The sequence below is a fragment of the Rhinichthys klamathensis genome, unplaced genomic scaffold (assembly GCF_029890125.1).
Source record: "Rhinichthys klamathensis goyatoka isolate OS25496 unplaced genomic scaffold, OSU_Roscu_1.1 h1tg000176l_1, whole genome shotgun sequence".
NCBI classification, from domain to species: domain Eukaryota; kingdom Metazoa; phylum Chordata; class Actinopteri; order Cypriniformes; family Leuciscidae; genus Rhinichthys; species Rhinichthys klamathensis.
This window is the reverse complement of record NW_026606705.1, coordinates 3,327,939-3,347,636: the sequence shown is the minus strand read 5'-3', so window position 1 is coordinate 3,347,636 and position 19,698 is coordinate 3,327,939. Positions and strand designations below refer to the sequence as shown.

At 37.6% G+C, this 19,698-nt stretch overlaps 1 protein-coding gene across 1 annotated transcript; it reads right to left on the bottom strand.

Annotated features, from left to right (window-relative positions):
* Positions 1-15,190: 15,190 nt before the first annotated feature.
* LOC130092584 (uncharacterized) lies at positions 15,191-17,852 on the bottom strand. Its single transcript, XM_056260486.1, has 5 exons — positions 17,571-17,852; positions 17,288-17,424; positions 16,069-16,206; positions 15,359-15,469; positions 15,191-15,253 (listed from the first exon to the last, which is right to left on the bottom strand). Exons 1-5 carry the CDS (start codon positions 17,773-17,775, stop codon positions 15,191-15,193), a joined length of 654 nt encoding a protein of 217 aa, XP_056116461.1. The 5' UTR covers positions 17,776-17,852.
* Between the last annotated feature and the right edge of the window lie 1,846 nt (positions 17,853-19,698).

Here is a 19,698-nt window from a genome sequence, read left to right as displayed (position 1 = left end):
GTAAAACAACATTTCCGTCACCGTGTCAAGTTTTAAGTTACAACAAAATCTAATTCAAAATGATAATAAAAGATAAAAACAAATGTAAAAAAAATTTAAAGAATAATGGCATGGCCCTACTTTACATATGATATAATAATCATGTATGGCTCCCATAATTGTACAAAGTCATTTATTTTACCCTTGGAGATACAAGTCCGCCTTTCCAGTCCAATGCACTCTGAAAGTTCTTTTATCTGAAGGTGCTTCCATGCTCTTCCAGTTCAAAGCAATGGCTCTTCTGGCATGTAACAATCCAAAGTCCAATAGTCTAGTGTGTTTCTTTGTTTGTGAGAAACCTGTAGGATATATTCCCAGTACACAAAGTTTGGCACAACAGACTGATCTCATGAAATGGCGTATGTATGACACGCCAATTCGTATTTCCATTTTTGGCGTGCTATCAACACGCATAATCGCTTTTCAGCGTGTTTATCAACGCCTTTGACTTAACGTTATATTACTGTATTATGTACATATAAATATATGACCTACCCCAACCCCGTCCCTAAACCTACCCGTCACTGGGGTTAATACCATTTATGAGTCTTCTCCTACCATCCTAGGAAAAGAAATATCGCTCCACAGATGTAGAATATAGATTTTGCTTCGTTTCGCTCGGACATTTAACGGCGTACACATACACGCGGAATCACTCGGACGTTTAATGGCGTAGACATACACGCAAAAGATTTCGGCGTGGACATACACGCGGATAGCTCAAAATGCGTATAGATAACACGCCACTTGAATTGAAAGTGGCGTGTATGTTTACGCAAAGTCATGATGTCATGTTGGGCACAAAGTGGTATTTTAAGATTAAACAGTTCTGACAAACAGTTTATGACATCCTTCCAGAACTTCTGTATATCAGAACATTCCCATAGACCGTGAATTAGAGTTCCTTTATAATTTTGGCATTTTGTACATGTATCAGGAATATTGCTAGACATATGATTGAGTTTTTCAGGTGTTATATAAACCCTTGTCAACCATTTATACTGTAATAATTTAAGCTGCGTGTTTATGATTTGTTTTTGCGCCTTTAAACATGCTTCAGTCCATTCAAATTCCTCTATTTCTTCTTGAATGTCTTTCCTCCATGCGTTTAATTTGTCTACAGCAGACTCTTTAGAGTTAGACATCATTAAATTATAAAATTTTGACAATTGGCCCTTTTCACCTCTTTTTCCAATTATTTCCTCTATTAATGACAGTTTGGGAATGTACATAATATCTGTAGACCTGGAAGACATAAAACTTTTAAGCTGTGAATATTTTTAAAAAATGTTTTGAGGGAATCTGGTGTTTATCACACAATTCTTGAAACGTAAGAAGTATTCCATTCATATACAAGTCTTTAATTGTCTGAATACCTTTAGTTTTCCATAGTTTAAATCCTTCATCCTTATATTTATTATTATTTATTGTTAGACAGTTTCTAAATGGTCTTGATGAATGTGAAGGGGTCATGTTTGCCTTCTTGTTCTTAATTACAACATTTATAAATGTTGTAAGCTATTGTATTTTGCAGAAAATCTTAATTACAACATTTATAAATGTTGTAAGCTATTGCATTTAGCAGAAAATCTTAATTAAATGTGTTGATTAAATGTAAACAGTGCAAATAAGATAAACTTATTTGCTCTGTTTACATAGTTTACTGACACCTATTGGTTATTTACTGGTACTACTGCCTTAACAATGACGCTCCCAATGGATAAAATGAGGATAATTTAAAAGCATTTAACAGAGCCGTGTAATGACGTATAAATAACGAATATCAAAAAATAGTCTGATAGACTGTTTAATATACAACACATGACTTATTTTGGCATACAAACAACCAATTTGTAACCAAAGACTAGGCTATGTAAAATGTGAATTAACTTTTATTAGTAACTTTGGTAAGTTTCAGATTTCAATTCATAAATAACATTGATGGAGGGGGGGCCCAAAAAATGCAGCCTGCCTAGTGTAGTCCATTTATTTAATCCGGCTCTGCCAATGACTAAGGATACTTTTTCTGATAGCTGACAAGAATAACCTGCATGAATTTAATTGTACTTGTGTTGTGTTCCACTGAAAGAACCCCTGTGCAACACTTAAAAAAAAACATTGCTCTGATGTCCTGAGGGGACAAAAATGTCTACGCCCACCAAAAAAAAAAAACCTGTGAACTAAATGACCAGGTTTTTTTTTTATTAATTCATTCCGTTCCTATAATTAAGGCCACTATACGTTGCATTTTTAGCCAAGCACACACAATCCAAGTCTGGGTGCCTCTGTTTAATAGCAAATGCAATGTCGTTTTTCAAAACGTCTATGGGAAGAGTTGAAACATTTGCTACCTCCAGGGGGGATTTAGGAAAGTTGCACATGTAAAGGTTATGTGCCATGGGAAACTGATGTTTTTCTGCTAAGGACAGGAGCACATTTTTGAAGCACGTTGTATGGCGCACAACTCTTTTGAAGAAGCTGTGCTTCTCTTTGAAACGCATGCTCCATAGTGCAACTAACGGTCCAAACTCACAGATTAACTGAGGATAATGCTCCAGGAAATGGTGTTTAGGCAGAAGATTTGTCTCTGGGAAAAGCTCTTTAAATCTAACTCTGTGCTCAGAGATCTTAAAGTTCAAATAGCCAATTGATTCTTTAGTTTGAACTGGAGAAACAACAAGCTCCACAATGTCCTTTAAGTCAGCAAGGAGATGCCAGGCTGGTTCATCAGTGGGAACTTTCGGTCCAAGTAGTAGTGGAAGAAATCTTATTAAACTCCAGTTTTCATTTGCGTTTCCACCAATTGTTCTCCTGGATGAATAGGTCAGTGGAACAGGATGGGGGCGATTTGTTTTATCAGTCCATTTAAAGGGAAAATCTTCTATTTCCTTGTTCAAAGTGGCCAAAGTAAAATACTTTTTGGAAATGAATACAGTCAGACAGAGAGATATTTCAACAGGAACTATTCCCTCAAATAAATCATGGGCAATGTCTGGAGAAAAACCAGTAGTAACATTGAAATGGGAAAGTTTTTCTGACAAAACACATTTCCTCGTAACACCATAACAGTTGGCCAAAGAATTTTCCTCAAGGGTTTTAAGATGACTTGTGTGAATCTCTTCAGTTCTCTGCGAGAAACCTCCAGCTCCAACGTCCTTGGTCTGAAAATCTAACCTATCTGCCGTACAAAATCTGCAAACATATCTGCCAGAAAAACTTTCTACAAAACCAGCAATGCTGTGTGCTCCAAGGTTATCGGCAACAACACACTGCACTGTGCCCTTCAAAGTTTTCCCCAACTTGCTCACAAAAACCCCATTTTGTTCTAATGTTATGAGATCACTAGTCAAAGGCTCTAAAACTTTGTCTTAACAATAAACCTTGACATCATTGCTATTGATCAATGCAGGCAAATGGATAGATGACAACAATAACTGAAAACCAGGTGCCAGATTAAAATCCAATCCAATGCACATATTTTGTGTTTTTTACGTGATGTACCAAGGGGATTGCATATTTCAAAATCGTCAACGTACAAAATCAAAGAAATTGCACACTCTTTTGAGAGAATAGCATTTCTTTTAAAGAGATTTCCATCCCAAAATGATCTGTATACCTGCCTATCACTATCCCCTGGTTTATATTTTCCTTATATTCAAATTTGTAGCCTTATGTAATATAGGTTCACAATTTAGAAGTTGCTGCAAAGATTTTAGTAAAGGCACATACTGAAAAGACTTTCCATTCTTTCGGTCTAACACATATTCAACTGGTTTCACAACACTGTTTTTTCTATAGTATGTCTTCCATTTCCAAGTGGTTGACGGTGAACCATGGTTTCCTATTGCAGCTTGAATGGGATTGGAAGTGCAAAGTACAGTGGGCAACTCTTTCACAAGTGATTCATCAATCTGGCAATTGTGATCCTTTAAGAAGTGGATTATAGTCTTTTGGGTGGCCGGCACAGAGACAGTACCAATTAAATATTGCAACTCTTCAAGTAGTTCATTCACAGCTGCACTTGGCACCAGAAAAGCATTTTCTAACTTAAGTAAGACTGAGCCTAATTTAAGTTCAATAACATTTGTCGAATTTGTTGATTCTTCATCAGGAAGTTCTTCAGATAGTAAATCATCATCTGACAGCTCAGTATTGCCTCTTTCAAATGATTCTACAACAGCAGGACTATCAACAGGTCAATTAACAATTCCAGGTCAATTAACAATTCCAGGCTTTAAATCATTCATTGTATGGGGGGCATTTGTGAGTATTGAAAGCTCCATATAGTAGATTGGTTTTGTATGAGCAATCAGCAAACATACCACTGACAGATTCATGATTTTTCAAATGTTTCCCAATGTGTCGAAAAAAGTCTGTCTCAGTAGAAAGTAGATTGTTGTCGCAAATGTGGCACTTGAAAAATTGTGAAAATGTAATAAAAATGCTCTGATCCAATGAATAAATTCAGTTTAATATCCCGCTGCCAATTTATATCCATGTAAAAAAATGGATTCAACCATACATATAAACTAAAATGTTTACTTTAAATGAATTTCTATTTAAACTATTTCAACAAAAAAATGCACATTAAACAAACAACAGCAATGTTAGACTTTTTTCAGTGTACTCCAGCAATGGGCACACCAGTGATTTTGCCATTTACACTAGAAAGAGCCGCTTCACTTCAGGGCAGGGTTGTGTTCTCCCTGTCAGCAGCCTCATGGATCCATAATTCTTGGGGAGAAGTTATCATTTGTATGTTGACAATTTCTACACAAGCCCAAAGCTTTTTAGGGACTTAAGTTCCAGCGGTTTTGTGGTGTGTGGTACGCTCCGTTAGCCTACAAATCTAGACACACCTTAGCGGCAGCAAATGTTATTTTGCAGCCAGGGTGGTCTAGCAACTCTACGTTGGCTTTCGAGCTGGAAAAACCAAACTCTAGTACACAAACTCTAATGTTAAATGACGTCACACGGTCAGACGGCTCGATTTGAGACGGGAAAACATATAAGGAGATTAAAATAAAAACACTGGATGGATTTTTATCATTATATGATGGTTGTGTACAGGCACTGCCAACACACATTTCAGTACAATCAACTTGTAAAAGTGCATGTACCATTATATGACCCCTTTAAGGTTGCACTAATGTTAAGATTGCACTCCTGTCTTAATATTTTTCATAAGTGTTTCCCTTTTGTCTTGTTTTAGGAGAATTCTTTAGAAAATAGGTCTGCTGGGCAAGGTGACTCCCATGTGGGAAAAAAAAAAAAAAAATGGGACAACTTAAAATATATAAATATAAAGTAAGAAAGTTTGACACATCTTTGCTTAAATTTATTGTGCCGTTTTTGTTGTTAACAGGTATGCTTTATTTGCTCTGCCTTAGGATTGCAAGTGTCCTGGGACAGGTGAGGTTGTGAGTGGGAAACCATTTGTATGTTGTATGTATGTATCATTTGTATGTTGACAATTTCTACACAAGCCCAAAGCTTTTTAGGGACTTCCATGCCAGCACCAGCATCAGCATCAGCACCATATATATATATATATATATATATATATATTCTTGTTTAACTTTTTTTCACTTATATTTTTTTAAAAGGAAAATAAATAATTTCAGTACATTATTTATTTTTATGCAACATTAAATGTGCAAAAGAGAATTCATTCCTCTGGACATTGTTTATTTTTGTAATGACAGTCCTAATTTCCACATGCAACATATTCTTCTATACCTTTTTTTCAATTAAATAATTTGTTCTAGGTTACATAAACATACGTTAAACATCTCAAAATCAACAAACATTTAAATTTACAGTACATAAAATAAAATAAAAATGTTGTAGACTTTTATTCCGCTAAGCAGAGAGACCCTGGTGTGCTGCTAGCCCGGGACAGGCTCCACAATAGAGACCCTGGTAAGGCCTCCTGCCGGTGGGACATCATCTGGGAAGGAGATCATCTGGGAGTGTTTGAGTGCATATTTCCACTGTCCACTAAGTTGTCTACCAACAGGTTTGCAGGGCTGACTCATGGAATAAATATTAAGATACTTTATTGCGCTAAAGTACTTTTAATAACCACTAATACCGCATTGGGGAAAAACTACTAGTCATATATTTAAAACCTTAATTAAGCAAAATTATCTTGCATACTGTGAAGATCTGCGGCTGGAGTGCCCGCTTGAGCCTCTGGGGGTCACTCCTTCCTAGTTTATTGTTTCCATTATGTTTTAATGATTATGGTTCATTTGTTGCACTTGTTTTAGATTGAGCGTCCCTGATTTAAGCCTGAGTTTTCCCTTTGTTCGGGGCTCAGTATTGTAGGTGTCTTACTGCATCGAGCGTTTTCCTGGTTTCTTATGCCGAGTTCAGACTGCACGATTTCAAAATAATCGGGTCACTGTTGTTTTCACACTGCATGACTATCTGGGGTAACACAATAACCATAACGTGTTGTTCAGTATAAACGTGGGATTATGAATTATATTGAGAACGTCATACATAGAAAACATGCCGTAATGTACCCTGAGTGTAAACTTAGACGCATTCATTGTGAAGCGTGCAGCTAGCGATTTGCAAAGATTAATCCATCCATCCATCCATCTTCTTCCGCTTATCCGGGGCCGGGTCGCGGGGGCAGCAGTCTAAGCAGAGATGCCCAGACTTCCCTCTCCCTGGACACTTCCTCCAGCTCTTCCGGGGGGACACCGAGGCGTTCCCAGGCCAGCCGGGAGACATAGTCTCTCCAGCGTGTCCTAGGTCTTCCCCGGGGTCTCCTCCCAGTGGGACGTGCCCGGAACACCTCCCCGGGAAGGCGTCCAGGAGGCATCCGAAACAGATGCCCGAGCCACCTCAGCTGACCCCTTTCGATGTGGAGGAGCAGCGGCTCTACTCTGAGCTCCTCCCGAGTGACCGAGCTTCTCACCCTATCTCTAAGGGATCGCCCAGCCACCCTGCAGAGAAAGCTCATTTCGGTGAGAGTAGGAACGTAGATTGACCGGTAAATCGAGAGCTTTGCCTTACGGCTCAGCTCTTTCTTCACCACAACAGACCGGTACATCGACCGCATTACTGCAGAAGCTGCACCGATCCGTCTGTCAATCTCCCGTTCCATCCTTCCCTCCCTCGTGAACAAAACCCCAAGATACTTAAACTCCTCCACTTGAGGAAGGATCTCTCCACCAACCTGAAGTGAGCAAGCCGCCCTTTTCCTTCAGTATTTTCCGACTGAAGCGTGCAGCTAGCGATTTGCAAAGATTAATATAAATATTAATATAAAGTTTAATAAAACGTTACACTCACTTCGGTTCTTCTGGAGCAGCTGCAGGAACACGAATAGATGGTACCGATCCTTTTTTCATGAGCAACTTCTTAGCAAAACCAGCTTTATACTGACCCTCGTTTATAAGCAGTCTGGTGTGTGAAATGATTCGCGCAAACATGAACGCATTGACGTTGCTCGTGGGGAATATTCCCTTCGAAAACAAACTCAGCCACTGCGTCTTCAGCGGTTCGGATTTAGGAACATTAAAATGACTGCTGTGTTTGTTATTACACCCAAGAACAGAACACCACAATCGCTTAGACGCCATTCTGCTCATAGACAGTGCTCCAGCATATCAACAGTGACCGCGCCGCACAGACTATGATTGACAACAATCGTGGGAGGGGCGTGTGAGCTTGTGACGTCACACGCTCGAACGGCTCGATTTGAGGCAGGGGAAAACATATAAGGAGATTAAAACAAAACCACTGGATGGATTTTTATCATTATATGATGGTTGTGTACAGACACTGCCAACACACATTTCAGTACAATCAACTTGTAAACGTGCATGTACCATTATATGACCCCTTTAAGAGTTCATTCTATAGGTATGCGCGTTTGGATATATGTGCGCAGGCATGTAGTCCTTCCCTAAAAAAACAACCCTCAACAAACTACTTGTCTGGCCTTAAAATGTATAATACAGAATTTTATCGCTTCGGCATAGCCACGTGAACCGGAATGATCCCGACAACGATTATCTGTACAGAGGTAAAGGGAGGGAGGCCTTCACAGGGAGGGACATTAACCCTATTGCAGCAGAGAGCCATTAACCCTTTAAACCCTTTAAAATATGACCATATTAACCCGGTTCTGTCAACACTGCATTGGCTCCCTATTAAACATCGTATAAATTTTAAAATATTGTTGATTACTTACAAAGCTCTAAATGGTTTAGCTCCGCAGTACCTGAGTGAGCTTTTAAAACATTATAGTCCTTCACGTCTATTGCGATCTCAAAATTCTGGCCAGTTGATAATACCTAGAATATCTAAATCGACTGCTGGCGGTAGATCCTTTTCCTATTTAGCACCAAAACTTTGGAACAGTCTTCCTACCATTGTCCGGGAAGCAGACACACTCTGTCAGTTCAAAGCTAGACTAAAAACACATCTCTTTGACCTAGCATACACATAATACATTATAGACTTCGATAATTCGATGTTAGGCTGCATAGATTAGGTCAGCCGGAACGGGGAACACTTCCCTTAAATCTTGATGTACTCGTTACATCATAAGAAGAATGGCATCTACGCTAATATTAGTGTCTTTGTTTATCCCAAGGTTTACCCGCAGCCTGCCGGATCCAGGCCGTATCCAGATCTGACGAAGGAGATTCGCCTGGACCCGATGACAATGCAGTGCTGAAGTGTCAACTATCCTCTCCCTATGGAGGATCCCTTTCCCACTCTACAGATAAAGCGTTGTTGAAAATCCGGTTCGCGTACCCCGAAGTGATAAAATAAAACACAATTCTTTATCAAATGTATAGGCAAGTCAAGTAGTTTGTTTAGGCATGGTTTGTAGGGAAATTACAAACCTGCGCACATATATTCAAACGAATATAACTATAGAATCAATTTTTAATGCGCATGTGAACGCCATCAGGTCATAGGTTCGCGTTTAAAGTCTGTTTAGAGAGAACGCCGTCGTCTTAGTGGCCCCTAATGTAATAACAAATGATAATTTTGCTGGAAGTGAATCAATCAAAACTAACTTTAGCTGGAAATAACATTATTAAAAAATCGCTATAAAGCCAAAACAATCTCTGTTACCCTAAATTGTATGTTTATCTCTGTAAAGCTGCTTTGAAACAATCTCCATTGTTAAAAGCGCTATATAAATGAAGATGACTTGACTTGACTTAAACCTGAAGTTAAAAAAAAAACAAAAAAAACATTTATTTTTAAAAATGCCCATTAGGGGGGTGTCAAGTCCTAGACAAATAGGCTACCTTGGTCCCAAATGCTGTAACTTTTGATTACTTGTAAGATGCAGCTCACATGTAAGGGAACATCACCAAAAAAAGAATTGTCCTCCTACCATATTTCCTTTGCGTGTTTTTGCATGTCAAATAAGAAAATATGTAAAATGAATATATATATATAATATAATGTAATGTAATGTAATATAATATAATATATGAATGTCAAAATGTAATGATTTTCCCCCCTCAAAGTTAAAGTTTCCTATCAAACAAAACCTACCTTTTTTACTTTCCTTGCTATAGTTTGGGAGTTGTGAATCTTTACTTTTAAACTCCATACTTAAGTGGGTCATGAATGTAAAGTTTCAACTATACATTAACACAATATTACATTAACAATAAACAAACCTTACATTAACACTAATAGTCTTTCTTAAACATTGACGTGTCTGTCTCTATTGTATAGTTAATAAATTCGGTTTGAAATTAAAAAAAAACAACAAAAAAAAACCCTGATTTCTGCGGAGCCCCTCACATGACATTCAGGGAAATAATAGTAGGCTAAATCGTGAGCAAGATTTACTATTTCGTTCCCTTGATTTGCTATATTGTGCCCACAATTTATAAATTGAGGGAACAAATTAATAAATCGAAGGAACGAAATAGTAAATCATGTGCACGAATTAGTAAATCATGTGCACGAATTAGTAAATCATAAATCGTGCAGACAATTTACTTTTTTTCTTGCATGTCATATGCGGGGCTCCGTAGATTTCTTTGTCAGTTGACAGTATTTTTATTCTCAAAAGGATCAAAGTTTTTTCTTTAGCCTCCCCAGGTGAAAAATAAATGTGTTAAGTATATTAAATCTTAGCATATTTGAGCATACTTAAAGCCAGACTAATCATCAGTATACTTCAAGTTTGTTAATGATTATTTAACTTGAAGCATGCTATTTTGGAACAACTAATTTTTTACTTAATATATTTTAGTTGTAATTTAATTGTAGAAAAGCACAATTTGAAGTGTACTTAGTGTACTTTTACGTGCTAAAATGGAACCACTTCAAGTATACTTTGTATACTTGAAGTATATCGCTGTATGTAATGATATACATGCTTGATTAATAAGCATTAAGTGTACCATATCTGTGTTAGAAGTACATTTAAAATGCACTTTGAATGTCTTACAAATATAAAAGCATTATACTTTTAAAATATTATTATTGTGATTATAGTATGCTCAGTTCTACTTTGGGTTTATTCAAATTAGAAACAAAGTACACTTTTTGGCTACTTATCAATATATGTTATTACTCTGTTACTTTTTGGTTAGCTATTGTAGGCTACCAGTATGAAGGCTGAATTAAATAAGGGACTACTCAACACACTTGCAGGTGAAAAAAGTACTTTATTGGTCATAGTTTGGGCATTCACAACGATAACAGGGAGGTGATTGAGTCCACTGTGTGGTGAATTTGTATGGTGGCAAATACTAACACAGTATTAATAGTACATTGCCAATACTAACACAGTATACAACACTAACACTAACATTATAAAAATAAAAAGAAAGTACACTTTCTAGAAACTTATGGAAAGTATTAGGACAGAATAGTTTTAATTCAACGTCACAGTATTACTTAAGATAACGGACAGAAGAAGTCGCAAAAGAACTTATGGCCAGACATCAAAGCTTGCAAACTGACAAGCCAAATTCAGTAAATAAAGTCATGTGTTTATAAGAGTCCATTGATTAACATATGAAACAGTGCTCTTATGTATCCTTAAACCTGTCATGTTTAGATAAGGTGGGTGATATATGACTGTTTAACTAGCTTTATGGGGATGTAGGCATTTTAGAAAACAGCTAACTCACCAAACTAAAAGGGATTTATATTTTGTAAAGATTCCCTGTGACATCAGAATCGTTATGTCCACTGTTTTGGTGGCTGAAGCCAAAAAAAAAAAAAAAAAAAAAAAAACACTTTTGACACGTCTGACTTGAGGTAGAAATTGTGAAAATAAACAACAGTGAGGAACACCATAAAACATTATCAATCATTGCACCACTGCACTTGACAAACATACATACTACATATTACGTAGATTTTTTTGGTTGAACTGCTCATTATTACACTTGCGTCTGATGGCTGCACGCACATCAGAGGCACTTGACTGTGGAAACTCCTGAAGAACAGCATCTGCAGAATAGACAAGAGGTAAGGTAAACATTTTCTTCTATTTTCACAAAATAAGACCATCTGGCAATGAAATAGTATTTTTCAAAGGTTTAGCACTGAAGAATTGTATCAGTATGGCATGCCAACAGTACAGCCCAACAGATATGGGTTTTTGGGGGCCGATGCCGGTATTAAAGTAAAAAAAGAGCAGAGATCTAGATTTACAGAATAATTTGGATAGTATACCCCTTTACTGTATAAACTACAGAGAGACTGCTAACAACACCAGACGAATTGTCTGATTGGCTAACACCAGACAAACAACACCAGAAGAGAGGCGCTTGATTCCTGCCGGTTCCACAGTGAGAACGGCGCGGCCAGAGTTTGGGGCGCTGCGGCATATTAAATATAATACAAATAGTTTTTCACCGTGAGAAATACAATGTGTGACGGGAGAGTGTGACAAAAGACCGTAATGAGTGACTGTCACGCTCAATGCGTGACACTTGAGAGCCCTGCAACACCCATGACATGAGTGAAAGATCTGAGTCTGTTTCTTTTTGAATAGTCATATCTGTCGTTATAAACGGACGATGAAATGCAATTAGCTCATATCGGCTGGCCAATATATCGGTCGGGCTCTTTCCCTACTACAGTACATAGCAAAACATTTAAAGATTACTGGTGGTTTGTACTGCTGCTACAAAAATACATACAATTGCAGAAGCTTTCCAAGTAGAGTCAAGGTAATTTACCCGTTATGGCCTGCACTTTGGCAACGTCCAGCTGTCCTTTTGGTGGTGCCCCTTTCCCAGACTTCCCAGTCAGGGTGGACTGAGCAAGGACTCCCTTTTTGAACACCAGGACAGCCAGCTCTTGAGCAAAAATGCTCATTCGAGATCGGTTCAGCCGCAAGAAGGCCCTCTTTGGAACGGTCACAGCACTGCCAGCCAAGTGGTGCTGTATGGAAGAGAGGGAGGGGGAAAGGGAGAGAATGAATTGACCAAATTAATATATAGTTGGGAGATATCTATCTACCGATAAGAAATTTAACATTCAAATAACGTGAAAACAATGTGCTTAAATCAATTTTCTCTCCTTACAAAACACTGGTATTAGTCTATATATTGCACTACGGAGTGGTTTGACGCGTGGTGTAAAGGTTCCCATTGACAGAAAGATAAACAATTGTATAACACGTTACAATCAGCCATCAGCCACAGGAGACAGAGTTTGAGGACCCAAATGCAGACACAGAGATGAAGCAGGTAAATTGAAGGTGTTTATCCCTACCAAAGGTGAAAATTTAAATCCAAAAGTGAGAGTAGTCCACAAGTAATTGAGAGTACACTGTAGGAATACATGCATGAAATCAACACAAGCAAACGCCACACTGGAAACGCAGGAAACACTGATGACAAAATCAATAATGAACTGACAACAATTGATAGACAGACAGCCACTTAAATACACAGGTGAGGGATACAACTAATTACACACAGGTGACACTACTCAGACAATCAGAGACAAGCACAGGAAGTAAAACAAACAGGCTGCTTCTCGAGTTTGTGTCTGCACACAAGTGCGCTGTTCTGATAAAGTCTCACAGTTATCAGTGCACAGCAGCACGATCCTCTCTGTAGCTGTTACCTGTTTATAAACAAACACCTGCACATGAATAATAATTACCGTATAGGTTTCTGTGTCCTGCTCAGAGGCACAGGATCATTTCTACTGGCAGAATGCTGATACTATCTGCATTTATATTATTGATTCTGATTTTGAATTCGTTATTGAATAACCCAGAATATGTCTTGTGATTTATTAGGCTAAATGTTTAAAAGAAAATGAAATGTTGTAATTAAGTCGATGCACGATTTTTAGCTTTCAGTTTATTTCCTCTTCTGATATCCTTTAACACTAGCCCTACTGCATACATTACATTTATTAAAAGTCACATCACTCTTCACCGATCGATCACTGCGTTCTCTCATATCAAACCGATGTTTTTTGTTTTTTTTTAGCACATAGCTTTCATTCATACTTTCATCAGCTGATTTTACTCGCGGAGCAGCGGCTGCTTTCATCAGATGCAGTATTGAGATTGGCTGGATGAGCGGCTGTTTTATAGTTGTCTATTTCGACTAAACACAAGAATGGCCAGCCTCATAATGTGACTGAATAGTAATGACGATAAATGATGTAAAACATGTTTCCTGCTGACAGACTCGCTCTCTGACTTTAATTGTTTCCATTATAAAAGTTTATGAAAAAAAAAAAAAAAAAAAAAAAAAAAATCTTTCTAAAAAATGCAGAAAGTTGTGTGTGGGGCTTTTGTTGTTCAGACCTACAATGAACTCAGATTATAACTAGACAGTGATTCATAAAACAAATCAAATATAGCCTAACTCTTTGCAGTGATGAACTTGACTTTAATGTTATCTGATCGTGCATCAGAATAGTCGGATCAGCTGCACCGTCCAATCAATATAACGGCTACCGAGTAAGGGGCGCGTCGGTCAGTAAAAGACTTCCGCAAAGGATGCACTGGTGTATCCTCGCTCATAGCTCCTCAGAGATCGCTCCTCGATCCTCGGAGCACAAATAAGAGCTTTGTGACCGTCTGCAAGATGGCGGAGCAGAAAACTTGTGGTTCAAGTGAGGATCGAGGAAACGACAAATAAGAGACTTGAGAAGCAGCCATAGAGACAGTAAAACAAGACAAGAAACACTGATGAACGCATAACAAGGACAACTGACGAACGAACAAATGACCAAAGTAACACAAATACATACTACTACAGAGAAGAGCAAACTCAAGGTCAGGCAATGAACACAGAAACAAATACAAAACACACCCACCCAACCAACCCAAACCCGTGACACATGTATTATTACAGACCCATTTTAGCAATAACACTACACAACATAAAAAAATGCAACTTTCTGCAAATTTAGCATTCTAAACATCCATGAATAAACTATGGCTGCTGAGTAATAAACAGATAAATTCATCCCTTAATTCTAACATACCATTTCAATTTCAATGTCCGCAGTAAGAGATAATGATGACATCACAGATGAAGGGGTGCCCCCGGCTGAGGGCATTAATGCCCTGACGCACTCCACACACTCCTTCATTAATTTGATCAATTCCGGGAGGTCTAGGTGAATGTGATGATGTTTCATTAGTTTGTGTATGTTGCACAGAACAAATGGATTAAATATAAAAGCTGGCCAGAAGTAGATGGATAATAGTACTTAAGTTCAGTACAGGGCAATCATGCATTATGTGGAACGATCCTAAATCAAAATTTAATAAACACACTGTGTTCTGAAATGTCAACCCTTCAATCCCAATCTGAACACCCACCACGAAGTGATGCCATGATTTCATCCACATGGGGTCCCACGCTGTGACCAGTTTTATCATCCATCAGCTGCTACAATCAAGAATAGAATAACAGGATTTTTGGAAAAATAGATTTGATTAGTCACATTAAACCCCAATAACTTGTAATTTACAACATGTTATCCTAACAGAACATAACATCTGGAGGTGTGTATACATTGTAAAAGTGATGCAAATCTTTTAAATTAAAGTCATCTAAATTATTTAAGAGTGACAACATTAAATTGGAGAAAACAGGTGAGATTGAATTATGGCTTGAGTACAGCCCATTTGTGATTATGTGTAAATTATGTCATATTACGTAATAAAGTAACTTACCATTCTCGGCGTGGAGAATAAATCTTGATCCGATTCATTACCCTGAAAATTTGGAAAAAAGAATAGAACAATATAGCAATTAAACAGATAAAGTATTTGTGTTTGAGAGAGTATAGAAAAAAAAGCTAAGAAAAAAGTATGACTTACAATGTTAGGACGTTGTGGACTGCCTATGTATGTGGCATCATCAGAACTGGTGTTATGATTGGATGCCGGGGGTGGCAAAACACGTCTGGCTGCCTTCTTTGCATGCTTTGCCTGTCATGTGTATATGGGAAAAGTAGAAAAATAGTTAACAATTTCATAAAATTAGTTGATGCTGGCATTATAAACCGTGGTTGACCAGTTTAGAGAATTAAGGGGGAGAAACCTTAATAACTAACGATAAGTAAAATGTATGAACGTGACATCATATTCCATGAAAAACGCTCCATTGAAAGGTAAAAAAAACATTATTTTCCGCTGCCTGCCAACTAGGAAGCAACTGGCGCTTTTTAACAATAGAAATGCGCCAGCTTGCTGTAACGTGGATTGAAAGAGCCCAGCACTTGCAGTTTGTGCTCATATCTTTCTTTTTCTTAAGTTGAAAGGTGATCCAAATAAATGTAACTGCTTTTACGGCTTCTCTATGGGGGAGTCACGGCGTGAGCCGCTATGTTGGTCTGTTTTGCCCTCCAGGTACCGCAAATGTCACGTGACTGAAAACTATGAATAGTAGATTAACAAGGGGAATAGATTATGTCCCAATATTTTCAAATCAAGACATGTTTATTAAGCACTTTGTAGTGTTGGAAACACACCAATTTTTGCTATTGTTAACAATGTAGCCAGCTTCTCAGGAAAAAAGCATGCATTACACAATGACGTTGTGGAGATTCATCCTCAGAACTGGTGTGGTGATCTTGTGTGGCAAGGGCCCTCTTCTGAGACAGGGAAGTCTTTAGGTTTTGTAATACCAGGTCCCTGGCTGCCTCTTTAATCTTGGTTTGTTTTGCCTGCAAAAATGTGTATAAGATAAAAACAAAGATAAATGATTTATAACAACAGCCTCACAATGTGAAAGTCTCATTGGCATACTGAGCTTCATTAAATCCAGAGTAAATTTACATAAAAAGATATATTAAATTTAATCAGCATCCGCAGACCACAGCCCATTATCTGAAGTAGGGGTCTGCCACGGCAGCAGTGGCAACACACAGAGCCTTCATGCAGTTGTGAGTAACATGAAGTTGAATGATTGTTCTAATAACAACAATAATAATAATAACAACAATAATAATAATTTGTGATATATATACACCAACCTGGCTCCCTGCAGCTACCATGCAACTAAATTGTGGATGCTTCTACATACATTACTGGAAAGTACATTTCCTAAAGTACTGTAATTAAGTCTAATTTTGAAGTACTTGTACTTTACTTGATTATTTCCATTTATGCTACTTTATACTTCCACTCCACTAAATTCCAGAGGGAAATATTGTACTTTATACTCCACTACATTTATTTGACAGCTTTAGTTACTAGTACAAAATTACTATTTTACACACTGAAGGATAATATAACACTTTATTTGTTTTTAAATCGCATTGTTGATGATTAACCCAACGGTGTTCAACCTTGTTGGATTCTGATATTTTACAGTAAGCAGTGTCAGGGTCACATTTCAGATGCCTATGAGAATTTAACAGCTCCATCAAATAGTGTTTTTCACTCACATCTTCATTTCTATAAATGTTCAAATCATCCAATATCTCACCAAAAACCATAGATTAAAGAAAAAAAAAACTTACGCAGTGATGCTTTAGTATTATAATAATCATCAGCTTATTTGACATATGACAATGTATTATTTTGTAAACAAACCAGTAAGTTACTTTACTTAAATAACATCAACTAACCAACATTTAGCTGATATTGTTATTTATTTTACTTACGTAGGATGCAGGGCATAATATTAAGTTCTCTGCCATACAAAAAAACAGCTGGGTGTTAGCTAACATTATTATTTAAATTAGCATGACAGCATGTAAGTTTTTTTTTTTATGTAGGCCTACTGTAACCTTATCCACTCACCACCACAGCCGTTCTAGCCACCACGTTAGTCTCCCGCATTTTCTTCTTCATGCTCACACCCCTGCTTTCCTCCTTGGCCCATATATCTTTACCCAGAAGGAATACATTTTTCTTTGAGATGAGTTCTTTGTACGAATCTGATAAAAAGACAGGAGTAAAAAAAAGTTTAACCGACACCTACTCCCTATAAAATGGCACAAATAAACAGTTAACTTTAACGTTAGCTAGTACTTGCAAAACGTGTAGGGAAGTAAATAGGTATAATAGTTAACTTCAAACTTACCTCCAAATAGCAGGACTTTAGCTGGCACTGTCTTATCTGGTTCTTTTCTCGTGGCACATTTTATTTCAATCCAGCTATCGTCGTCCTCAAGGTCGGGCTGGGATGTCACTTGACTGAAATGGTCGGAATTACCAAGAATGACCGATGTACTTTCCACTTTTAGTGTTTTATTAAATAAGTAATAGATGGCGAATTGGAACGACATTTTGTCCTGCTAACCTGTAAACCTGCATCCACGTGAGAAACAAAGCAAGCTAGGACCATAGACTGTAAAAGGATAGGACGCAATTAACGGGCACGTCTGCAGCTCTGATTGGTTTGACGTTAACAACAAATCCGCTACACTTGATAGGTCAGAGACTAGGCGCCGAAATATTTAAAACATACAACAGACTGTTTAATACAGTCTGTGATTCAAAATCATCATGGCATCAAAACGAAAATTGAAGGAACATTTGAATTCAGATAAGACTCAATCTGGGACGCCAAAATCAACAAAACACAGAAAACTTCAACAGAAAAAGGTAAGTTAACACAATTGATGAAATGCAGTGAATAGTTTATCCCGCCCTAAAAAAATAAAAATAAAATAAAGGCATTACGTTATTTAATGTTATACAGGCTATGGTTATAACGTAATGTAACGTAAAATTGTTTCACAATTAGATAAATAGTAATGTCATAGCAATAACATTTTTATTTACTATATACTAATTGTAACAACGTGGCAGCTAATTGCTTTCATTTTATCCAAGTTAATAGGATGTCATATTTGATTCCCTTTACAGAAAAACTCCCCTCTTTTCTTTTTGGATATTATAAGCCCCCAGTTATAGGCCCATCTGATGGATATATATTTTGAGAGATAATTTCACTTTCAATATTATCAATCTCCAATTGTTTTATCATATTATTATCATATTACTACTTCCTATTTTTGAATCCTACATCCATATGATTTTTGTTCATGTGTCATGTGTGTGTGTATATACATACTCATATATATATATATATATAATTTGCTATTTTCAACTTTATACTTTATACATTTTTGCTTTGTACTGTATCTGCAGAAACAGAAAAAAATATTATACAAGAGATTTCTCTTTACATCACCAATTCCTAGAACATCTGCTTACAGAAGAAAAGTTTTTGAAAAGGTATGTTCAAGAAAAAAATCTACATGTGTAGAATAGGACATTTTTTTAATATTGTAATGTTCAATCAAATGTTAGATGCTGGATGGCTTTAGGCTTAGTGCCATATAGCCAGCCTTTTCTATTATCACACAGCTCTGTGCAGCATACTGGGTTGGCGGGCTGTTTTTTTTTTTTAAATGAGCTTTGGAGTAGAATGCATTAGACCTATATCTAAATATTGCTTATTTTTTAAGACTGAGCTTCACTTAATGACTTTACATTTGTCTCAGATTCGTCTCAGAGATCATAGTGATGCAGATACTTACCGAGAAGTGGAGCAAGAGAGTGATGAAAATGGGATGGTGACATGGAGACAAGATGTAACATCAGGAAAAGAGCAAAGTTTTGAGGAGAGAGAACATCAAAGAGAAGAAGATGATGGAAATAGACAAGAGGACAGAGAAGATGATGGAAGTGGACAAGAGGAAAGAGAGGAAGAGGATGGAAGTGGACAAGAGGACAGAGAGGAAGAGGATGGAAGTGGACAAGAGGACAGAGAGGAAGAGGATGAAAGTGGACAAGAGGACAGAGAGGAAGAGGATGGAAGTGGACAAGAGGACAGAGAGGAAGAGGATGGAAGTGGACAAGAGGACAGAGAGGAAGAGGATGGAAGTGGACAAGAGGACAGAGAGGAAGAGGATGAAAGTGGACAAGAGGACAGAGAGGAAGAGGATGGAAGTGGACAAATGTACAGAGAGGAAGAGGATGGAAGTGAACAAGAGGACAGAGAGGAAGAGGACGTAAGTGGACAAGAGGACAGAGAGGAAGAGGATGGAAGTGGACAAGAGGACAGAGAGGAAGATGACGTAAGTGGACAAGAGGACAGAGAGGAAGATGACGTAAGTGGACAAGAGGACAGAGAGGAAGAGTATGTAAGTGGACAAGAGGACAGAGAGGAAGATGATGGACGTGGACAAGAGGACAGAGAA